This window comes from Limulus polyphemus, unplaced genomic scaffold (genome assembly GCF_000517525.1).
Source record: "Limulus polyphemus unplaced genomic scaffold, Limulus_polyphemus-2.1.2 Scaffold2347, whole genome shotgun sequence".
Taxonomy (NCBI): domain Eukaryota; kingdom Metazoa; phylum Arthropoda; class Merostomata; order Xiphosura; family Limulidae; genus Limulus; species Limulus polyphemus.
Window position 1 is genome coordinate 25,668 of NW_013667957.1, and position 11,788 is coordinate 37,455.

The window sequence follows — 11,788 nt, forward strand, 5'->3', positions numbered from 1 at the left end:
TTTAATTGTGTACCAGTTTAATGTTGAATATTATTTATGATTTTAACAGCACAATATTGAAATAAAATCAAAAACTGGACCTCTCATTGAAAAACATGTTTTCAATTGTGTCACTATAACAGTGATTTTAGTCATTTCTTATAAACCTGTTAATTTATAGTTTTTCATTAGCATGTTCTTATAGCTTGATCTTTCATAAATATTTGCTTGACCATTTAACAGAACAATTCATTGTCATTACTTTACATTTGTTGAGATCAATTTGTATTTATCATGAATATTAGAAGTAATACTTTATATATTATCTACCCATCTTTTCTGTTTATGTGTTGCTCAAAGTGTAGTTAATAAGTAGTATTGAACTGTATTTTATTTATTTATGAAATTCTCTTCTGAGGTCCTTCCTACAAAATTTTGCTTCAGGCCAAAATGTCCTTAATCTGGCCCTATCTGTATGAATTTACTGTATATCCTGACTAATGAAAGTTGAAGCAGATTGAATCGTGTATTTGTAAAAACTTCTATTATTTGAATCAGTTTTGTGTTTAAAAATGTGTTTAGTTTTAACTAGTCATCAAAAAGTTTTAGCAATTTCCAAAATAGTCTGATTATTAGTAGAACACTGTTTTGTAATAATTTAACTCTGAAAATAAAATGAACATAATTAATACCTCAAAAATTGAAACAATGTTTTGCATTTAAGAAAATAACTTTAAATGACCATTAAGCATTTCACTTGAAATGAAGGACTTTACTATGTTTGTGGATCAGTTTTTAACATGTATCAATTCTGTGCAACTTATTATTTTTTTAATTTGATTTTAAAATTAGAAATATATATATTTTTTTCTTCTATCAGTGGAATCAACATATATTCACCAGTTGTAGTACTTCTAGTGGGTGGAAGTCCCGAGAAACAGTGCTCTGTACACTTTGGAAATTGTTGAAAGTTTGGGTGGTCCCACCTATCATGAATGAAACTGCATTATTCTTGTCAGAAATTTTTAGTTGTTTTGATTACAAATGATGTTTTAAGTGGTTGTTTTTGCATTTTATTGTGGGTGTAGAAATAAGTTTATTTTACAAATATTTACAAGAACTATAAACCATGCTTCAGCCTGATTTTTGTCCTTTACAGTTATTATACTTCAATATGTAGTAACACTTTCTGTTTCAAGTAACTGGTGCTTTAATGTGTTGTTAAAAAAATTTCAGATCCGAGAATTGTTGATGTCATTTGGACAGTTAAGAGCTTTCAACCTTGTTAAAGATAGTGCTACAGGTCTTTCTAAAGGATATGCTTTTTGTGAATACCTGGATATTGGCATCACTGACCAGGTTTGAGAATCTGTTTGTTATTGTTTAGATATATTCCTTTTTTAGATGATTCATTCAGAGGGGATTAGTTCACTTTATTTTATGTCATAAAATTACTGTATGGTGTATTTTAAAGTGTGTTGATTTGTTTATTATTCCCTTATACACATAATAAGTATTTTGTTTTTATAAGGTTGAGTAGGAACTTCAGTCTTACTTTAGTTTTATTATTATCAGAAACCTCTTTCATGGGTTTATTCTACCAATATTTTAATATATTTTGAAATTATTTTTTCTCATTGTATGTGAGGAGACAAAAAAATGAACTTAGAAAGTTTAAAAATACTCTCTTTATGTACTCTACACACAGGCTTGGTCGATTTGACCGACCACGTGACTTCTTTGTACTCATTTAAAGTTTTTATAGATTTGATACTACTAACTTTTAATATAGTATGTATATCTTCACAAAATTTGGCAGTCTTTCAGTAAACATAAGTCTTTCACATACAAGAAGTCATATTTTTTACTGAAGTATTTTAAAAAAAACAAGAAAAAAGATGTGTTCATGAATATATCGAGTATTTGTTTTGAATAGTCTGTGTGCAAACCTCTAAAACCTCCTAAATACATTTCAAATGTTTGTTTTCAGTAAAACTATATTTTATCTGTTATTTTCTCTACCCTAACTCTATACAAGATTGGTCAATTTGACTGACCTTGTAACCACCAAAAACAATTAAAATTATCTAAATTACCCTTTTTTCTTGCTAGAATAACTTCAAATTGTAACATGAAACTACATTCATTTATCCTAAGTAGCTCTAAACTCGTAACGGTATATATCTATTTATACGTAAATTTTATTGTTTTATTGTGCTTTGACCCATGTCTAATTACTATTCATAAATCATTTGAGGAACGTGGACCTCGTGTTATGCTATCAAATTACGTTACCCTCGAGCTGCTCGCATGGGTGTCCCGTGAAACATTTTTATTATATTGTTGTTTATTTTACCTAATCTAACCTAAAGAGATCCCTATTTTTACATTTTAGTTACTTTTATAATAATAAAGAATAAACATGAAAAGCAAGGAATAAAGTACTTACCTATATCTTCTTTTTTTTTTGCTATTGACGATATTTAATCCTACTTTTTTATACTAATGGTAGTAATGCACTAAATAATTTTTATGTAATTAAATAATTCACCAAAGAACATAGAATAATAACATGCAAAAAGCAAACAATTCCCCTTAACTAATCACAATTTGTCTGGCTTTCTAACTATGCAAAAAGAACGGTTACAAATCCATCCAAGCTAGTCATTATATTTCCTGTGGGAATGAAGCTTGTACTAACAGTGAAATTAACAATTCTCCATTCAGAAAACAATGTAATATAATACATCATTTGATAGATGAACACATTGGCTTTCTATTGGTTATAGGTAATATAGAATTAAACATAAGAGAGAACTATTAACAAATCCTGAAAGAGAGGATGTGGCAGGTGGGTGTGGCAAGCAAGAGGAGTCTGATTTTCTATTTGATGGCTCTGTAACCAAACAAAATTGAAGGCTATAAAAATTATGGTTTATCTGAGCAATGATGATTTTATAGTGAGTAATTTACATTAAATTTCATATTTATTGGAGGGATTGTGAATAAAATAGGGAAGAGGGGATGGCTATAGAAAATGTCACATTTCTCACACTAGGAGAAATTTAGGATTTTTTGAATATTGCCTTATAAAATTACAAACTTTAAACTTATATACGATTGAAATATGGATTATTAGTTATGATTTTATGCTATACTAATTGGTATAACATAAACAAAAAGTAGTTTAATAAACTTTGAATGTAAGTCACTGAAACCTTGTGACATGCACAGTAAATGATGCCCGAGCAGAATGGGTTGAAAGATTGTTTGTAGGTAGATATAGTACATGCATTATATATCCTATTGAAAAACTTACTTAGAATATCATCAGTATATGGAATCTTGTCAGTACATTAAAAGTGTTAACTGCATGTATGTTACAATGTAGTACAAAAATGTTCTTTGGGAAATAAATGCAGTATGAAAGCTAAAATTTGTTGTTAGCATTGGTATTAAAATGTAAAAACTGCATGTGTGGTACAATACTTTGCTGTATCTGCCAACATAAACAAGATTTCCCTGAGCTACTGAAATGATTCTAATTTTGGACATTGAAATAAGGTTAAACTTTGTTTAATTTTGAAATATAGTTTGATGTCTTATGCTTTAATACATATTTAATATTAACCCTTTTGCTAGCTATGTATGATATTATGCCACCTCTGACCTTTCATTAATCAAAATTGATAACTCACAAAAGTCTCCAAATCTAAAAATACTGACAGTTCAATCATACATCACAATAACAATGAGACATTTTTAACTCTAAGTTTGATTTTTTTTTTGGTAAATTTACAAATTACAATGAAATAAAAACCAAAACTTAATATAATAATATACTATGCTGTTACACAGTATGCCCATAACTGCTAGCCTACAATCTATGTCTCTTACATGATTGCCATAAAGGTTATACTGATTTGGTTAATGAAGGTTCATCTGTATCTGTCTAAAATATTCTTTATTACAAATTGATTAATGATTAATTGTCTAGTAAAGAGACGTTCATCCACCATTTAGATAAGTTTTATATCTTTGCACACATCTGTTTTTTGTATCTATTTCATTCCAAGAAGCACTTATAAAAAGTAGCATAGGTCTTATTGTACAGGAAGAACTTATTGTATATAAAATTTACCTTTGTCCTTTACTACTGTTTCAAATAGTATAGCCTAGAGCACACACTTAGGTGTCTGGTCAGTATGCTTTTTTCCCTTTTGTGGACTACAAAAGATTATCTTCTTCATTAGGTGTTATATTACCATAGAAGATGTTTTTGTATGCAGAAATTGATCTGCCAAAGTAAATACTTGAACAAAATCATTAATATCTTACAGTAATTTGAACATAGCATATAACAAGTCTCATGATGTACTAACAAAAAGTTTTTGAAATTTCCATTCCATATAAGGAAGATGGGGAGTTTTTATAGACAAGGAATTGTGAGAAAGAAAATATTCCAAAGTTTCAGATGTCATATCTGTGATTTCATCAACTTTAGAAACAATTAAGTTATGATAAAAAAATGTGCAGATAGTTGAAATATTACAGTTCTTGACATCACCAGCTTCAAAAATTCACTGTTTTAAACTATTTTCACTAAAAGTAAACTTCTTGTTTCTTTTAATTTTACACATTTTCAGTTTTTTTCATCTTTTGACAAGTCGTTCATTGCACAGGAAATTTTTTTATTTACACTACCTGAATAAAATCTTTCTGAAAGGAGGTTAAAAATTGACAATTTTCGGTTAAAGGTTTAATTTTCTTTAATATTTTATTCAAAACAAATATTAGTAAAACTTAAACAAAAGAAAGTTTAAAATCTCAAGATTTTAATTATGATTTTAGAGAAAATGTATGGGGATACATGACAAATAATTTTTCAAAATTTGTGAAAAAAAATGCACAGTTTTTGAAAAAAAAAATTGTCACTGATATTGCAATCTTTTCATCATAGCTGTAAATTAGTTATTAAAATTGTTTATTCTTAAACTTAAACACAATAATAAATAACTAGAAGTTTTCAAGAGTTTTAAAATAACCATTTCAAGCTGGAGCTTAAAGTACAGTTTTAGGGACACCAATTTCACCCCCTTTAATCAGAAAGGGGTCACATCATCATGTTTGATAAGTTTCAAAATGTTCATATATTGATGTACAATCAAGAACAAAGAGAGAAACAGCAGTAAGATAGCTCAAACTTGCTATGAGTTGTGTAATATTTCATTTAAGTGTTTTTAGCTTTTTGTGGATAAAACATGATTGCACATAGTTTTTATTGTCAGTCTTGACTTGAACTGTTTGTACTGAGAAAACTGATTGTGCAACATTAACACAATGTAGGTGGTTGGGAAGAATCATGTTTATACTTCTGATTCTTTCTTTTCTAACCTACATACAAATTTCATTATCAGATAGACATAAATTTGGTACTAATGTTTTCATAAGAAATTTTTTTAGTTTTCGATAATGTTTCATTATCATATTAAATACAGTCGTCAAATTTGACTGGAAATGTTAAGTACGACTAAAAAATTATTAAGTTTCTCTAGGGCCTATTTTAATAATTACACTTTTTGAAACAGAAACTCAAGCTTGTTTCAAATTGACTTTTAAAGCATATTGCAGTATTAAAGCATTAGAACAATTTCACTAAAATATTGTTCCATCAACTGTTGGCAGTCGGTCAGTCAACCTTAGTATAAATGTACATGAAATTAATGTCATAGATGGTTTCCTAAGTTAATTACTCCAAAGCTTTCATGAAGCTTTAACCCAAAATTGAAATTGTGTATCTGTATTGGGAGTTATTGAAATTGCGTATTTGTATTGGGGTTATTGATATTATAGGTTCATGCTCTGCTTTAGTATTATTAGCTGGTGCCATCTGTTATCTTTCTAAAATATAATTCAGGAAATATTTAATAGCAATTGTTTAAGATGTCCAACTTGTAGTAAAATGCAAATAAAAATGTTGCTCAAAAATAATAATCAAACTGGTAAGTAATGTATATTAACACACCACTATCCTAGTTCTTGGAAGAACAGTTCTTATGATAAATTCCAGTAGCTGTTTTCTGACATGAGAAAATTGGTGTTTAAATAACTAACCAATAGGTTTCTGTTTTAACCCTATCGTCATGTCATCGTGTTTGTTGACTTGCATTAAAAATTTTATTTAACTACTATTTTATGAATTTATCTCAATAAGTTTGGTGTCAGATTGGAGATTATAATTCATATTTGAATATTTTATGTTAGTTAATTTCTTAATTTAAAAGTAAATATTATAAAACAGATAAACATTGATTTTTTGTGTGTCACATGGTATGTTGAATGCAGCACTGATTCAAATTAGGGGTTTGTGATGTCGAATTAGGAAGTCAAATACCAATACTGACAAGCTATAATATAAAATAAGAATATCTTATCTTTTCTATTTGCTAAGATATTGCTCATGAACTGAATCAAACACTGTGGTCCCCCACCCACCTCTTTCCATTTTTGGAAATGCTTCCTTATATACATTTCTATATATGACATAAATAACCAATCAAAAGCTCAGAATGTCCCCCTAGTGGTTTTCTCAGTCATTTTGACATGTTATTATGTTAATTTTATTCTTTTCACACAAGATTTCAAACGATAAGGTAAGTCTTTAGTGAGTTCGAAATTTCATATTTTTTTAGACCCAAATACAGCTTAGTTATACGTTTGATAAATTGTAGTGGAATTCTATGGTATCAATATAGTAATTTATGATTTTTTCATTTATTCAAAATGTATATATATAAAATCTAAAAAAATTTTCTTTTAACATCCTCCATGTGGGAAATTTCATAAGGCTTAGCAACCTACAACAAGCAGCAAACGAGTACAAAGGCCGTAACTACAAGAGATAATTGTTTGCTTTACTTCTTTATTTACTCTTCTATGAAGAAAAGAAGTTATTTGTAAATAGTATTAATGTATATACATATATAATAATTGAAATGTGACTGTATTTTTCAAAATACTAGTCCACTAAAACACAGCCAAAACAGGTCATTTTGTAAAGATGAAAGGTCAGTTTTATATTATTGGATACGGTATCACGAGTACACTTGTGCCATGTCATTGTAACTTCTGTATTGTTAGCCAGACATGGCTGAAAGGTCAATATAATAAAAGTAATAAATATATAATGTTATGTGATTTAAGCTATTTAGACTAAATATTTTTGTTATAGTGTTATAATCTGTAGTCATTCTAGAACGAGAAAGCAAGATTTAAATTTATTTCATAATTTTTTATGGTGGTTATGAGGCTGGTCAAATTGACAGATCCATAGAGTTAGGGTAGACAAAATAACAGAAAAAATATAAAGTTTTACTGAAAACAACGTTTGAAATGTATTTAGGTTTAGAGATTACACAAATAATCTCTGAGATTTTGGGGATGAACAACAGCATTTTAGTTATAACATGAAAATCACTTTGCACTTGGATTGGTAACAAAACAGACTCAATATTTTCACAAACAAATCTATAATAAAAATACTTAATTAAAAAATCTGATTTCTTGTGTACGAAAGACTTGTAATCTTTACTAAAAGTCTACCAAATTTTATGAAGATACACTTATTGCATTAAAAGTTATAGCATAAATACTTAACTCATGTATATTGTACCGAGCCTGTCATGAAAGAGTTAATATCATGTAATAGTAAATTGTATGTTTAACTTTCTTTACCCTAAACACAACTAACACATAATTTGAATTTTTGGAGATTATTTCTACTTTGTCCACAAGGTTTTCTGGTAGTTAAAGTGATACATCCAAGGTCTTTAAAAAGGTTATCACCCTGTATTAAAACAGTTTAATTTCAAAAATCAGTGTTATTTCTATTTTTCATGTAGGATATTTCACAAAGTATATCAATTATGACAGAATCATTAAACCAAAATATTTTTTTTTCTACACAAAAAAACTCACTGAACCGATAGTTGTAAGTATGTCTGTTTATAAGATTCATTCTTAGGTCAAACTAATAAAAATGCATCATTATAAACTAACCAGTTTGTGGTAAGACAGGCTTTGATCATTTTTTCTATATGTGTGTGTGGTTAGGTTTTAATCATCCTGAAATAAATAGTGTATTGGTAGGTGTAAGATCATGTCAATGTATTTATAACAAGTCTAGATTTATTACCATTTTTATGTGATACTTAAGTCTTTCTTTAATGGTAAATTTGTGTGTTGCAAGATGTTCATAAAAACACTGTTTTAGGCAATAGCTGGGTTAAATGGGATGCAGCTTGGGGATAAGAAGTTGATTGTACAGAGAGCCAGTGTTGGAGCCAAGAACAGTACTATGGCTGTAAGTGTAGTTTTATCTATGTATTACTGTATTTTGGTATATGTATTTAACATCTAAATAGTACAGAATGTTTTAGGGATATGTGAGAATGCATGTTAAAGCTGGCATGCTGCCCTCTAGACAGATTATTTAAAAGTGTATCATTTGTGGATTTTTGCTAATAAATTTTGTACAGGTAACAGTGTGTTGTCTAGATTCTGTTCATGATTTTTGTGTTTAACCTTGACAGATAGAGAATTTAATTGAAACTAAAAACTGTGGTAATGTGATTAAGTTATACCTTGAATCTGGTATAGAAGAGCAGAAATAATATGTACGTTATTAATAACAAGTCAGTCAGTGCATTTCATTTACCATTTCTTCAGCTCTGGGTCATAAACATTTTTTTGTTTCATAGTATATGTTTGTTTCTAAGATGCATGTTTTATAGCTTCAGTACAAATAATCAAACACTTTGCTTTAAATGGTCCATTATACTTTTTTTTTTACTTACCTACCTAGATCCAAAAGACATTTGAAGAAAATTAGTGTTGTAGAATTATTTGTTGTTTTCCAGGCTCCTGTTCAGATTCAGGTACCAGGGTTGACTTTGTTTGGGGGGGCAGGGCCTCCAACTGAAGTGTTGTGTCTCATGAACATGGTAATGCCAGAAGAACTTCAAGATGAAGAAGAATATGAGGGTAAGTGGTGTGTTTATGTTTTTTTATTACTAAAAACCTTTATGATTTATCTTTTAAACATTAAATGTACTGCTTAAAACAAGTAAGGGATATTCAGAGTTTTTTTTATAGTAGCAATGAAAAGGATAAATACATAATCAATGTCACTGGCAATCGAAGTTAATTTTTATGCAGAAGAAACATCAGGTGACTGGCCATGTCTGATATGCTCATTTCAGTGAGGGTAGTGCTGTGTTATTAGCAGTTTGAACAATAGTAGTGTTGAAAGACTTCCATATTGACACTAAAACATTCCAGAAACTGAAGAAATACATAAATACATTTTAATATTTTGATGTGGGAAGCAATAGGTTGTCTACAAACTGGTCACACAACCGTTTACTCTCAAAGTGTGGTTAGAAGGGTGTGGACTTGTTTTCATATATAATTTGTTGGTTTTTGGATAGGGTGGATGGTAGTTGAAAGCCTCCTGAGACAATTGTTATTTGGCATTATGGACTCATTTTAACCAATGGACCTTGGCACTTCAACTGAATCAACATTTCCATGCAGAAGCTAGACAATAAGACAGTACACAAATGGTCAAAAGTAGGGTTGACCTTGTCAGATGCCATTGTCACAAAGCAGCCATTTTTAATTTGTGTAGATTGGTCAAATGATATGTAGGCTAATATCTTGTTCACAGACAAATCATACTTCCTACTGCAGCTGGATGCAAGAAATGTATCCATCTGGAATATGGCTGGCTGATACCAGATCCAACTGTAATATCATTGAGGAAAGACTTACTGTTTTGGGTAGGAATTGGTATTGGTGGTCATACTAATATTTATATTGAGACATGACACTGTGAATAAGATAGTATAGAGATGCATTCCTCCCACCACTGCACTCAGCTAGAAGAAGAGATTATCAAGACAATTGAACTGGGCAGCATGCTTACTGGATTTGAATCTGATTGAACATTTATAGGATTGCTCTAAAAAGAAGCTTTAGCAGCACATGTAAGCAGTGTTAAGGAGTTAGAGAATTGGCCATATTACTTCAGAAGCTCACTGATTCACTCTCTTTAAACCTCTATATACATTATAACTTAATGTAGTAAGTGTATCTCCAGGAAATTTGACAAGTATTTTGTGCACAGAAAATTGGGCTTTTTACTTAGATATTTTACTGAAGATTTGTCTGTGAATTTATGGAATCAAAGCCTCACTCAGACTGGTCTTAGTGCAAAGTGGTTATTATGTTAAGATTAAAAATACTTTTCTCATCTTACAGTTTTCAAACTTCATTTGCGTAACCTTTAAGAACTTCCTAAATGAATATCAAAAGTTTTTTCAGTAAATCTTGATATTTTATATGTTATTTTTTCTACAATAACACTATACATGTTCAGTCCATTTGAATGACCATGTAATCACCACTTAGCAAAATAAAATATGAAATATGAATAATCCTTCTTTTTCTAGAATGATTGCTTTTGTTATTTTGAATAATACTTTATTATCAAGATCATGACATATGGAATGGGGCAACTTCCATATGTGTAGGGCTAAAGGCTTAGATGGTGGTAAACAGGTTGTAATATTTACTTCTATGTAAAATATTATACTTACACATATGGAAGTTGCTGTAAGAGGTTAAAGGCTTAGCTGGTGGTAAACAGGTTGTAATATTTACTTCTAATGTAGAATATTATACACTTACATGTTTCATAGTAACATGCTTTGATTTGTAAGTTGGGTTAGAAATGAAGTTTCATGGAGAACAGATTTTCCCGTGTTTGTAACATGGTTTGTTTATTCACGAGAGATGAATTATATTTGCAGATATTTTGGAGGATATCAAAGAAGAATGTAACAAATATGGTGTAGTAAAGAGTGTAGAAATACCTAGGCCAATTGAAGGTGTGGATGTTCCTGGCTGTGGAAAGGTGAAGTATTTAATGTTGCTATTTTTATTATTATTTTAATAGTGAAAAATGCATATTTAACTCTCTCAGTAACAGTGTTAAATAGTGTCAATTCAAGTGCATTATTACACCACTACATACAAAATTATAATTTTGAGCCTATTTCAATAAGTTTTTATCAGTAAATAATGTACAGTTATGTTATTTAATATTTATCTAGTTAGTTTTATCAACAATAATTCAAAAAGTGTGTAAACTTTTGTTTTTGCAGTGTGTGTGTAGAAATCTAAACCATCTACTTTACACTGCTAGGACTTCCATTTATTACTACCGGTGTAAAATGACAAAAAAAACGATGCAATTTCAATCTTCTCGAAGTATAAGCAGGACTATGAATATATATATACACACACACCTTCCAAGTAGGGTCTTGAAAAATCGATATTTATCTCAGCTTTGAAAACATATACGTCCTGAAGCTGTAAACCCTTGTAAATGGGAATAACCAAACTTCAAAACAATATAAAGAACTTGGTAGTCATTCTTCTTGACATCTTTCTCATTTTACAAGTTTTAAAGCAGTTGAGTAATTCTATACTTGAAGAAGGTTGAAGGGATGCAGTGTGTTTAGAAATAAGTGCAAACTCTTGAGACCTGGGATATTTTGTTTTTTTTAGGAAGTTTTTCTTGTTGCAGATGTTTGGTTGAAAGCAAATATGAGGCCTAAAACAGAGGAAAGTTTGAGTTATGACCTGAGATTATAGGATGCTGTCAATCATAGAATTTATGTATTAATTTTTTCATTTGTTCCAGTGGACAAAAAAAATATCAAAGATAAATATATTAATTAATATA

At 29.5% G+C, this 11,788-nt stretch overlaps 1 protein-coding gene across 1 annotated transcript in view; it reads left to right on the top strand.

Annotated features, from left to right (window-relative positions):
• LOC106466695 (splicing factor U2AF 50 kDa subunit-like) overlaps positions 1-11,788 on the top strand; it is a 41,078-nt gene that overhangs the window by 24,859 nt on the left and 4,431 nt on the right. Inside the window, exons 8-11 of the mRNA XM_013926992.2 lie at positions 1,216-1,338; positions 8,252-8,341; positions 8,898-9,021; positions 10,851-10,954. Coding sequence (XP_013782446.1) covers positions 1,216-1,338; positions 8,252-8,341; positions 8,898-9,021; positions 10,851-10,954 — 441 coding nt within the window. The remainder of the gene's footprint in view (positions 1-1,215; positions 1,339-8,251; positions 8,342-8,897; positions 9,022-10,850; positions 10,955-11,788) is intronic.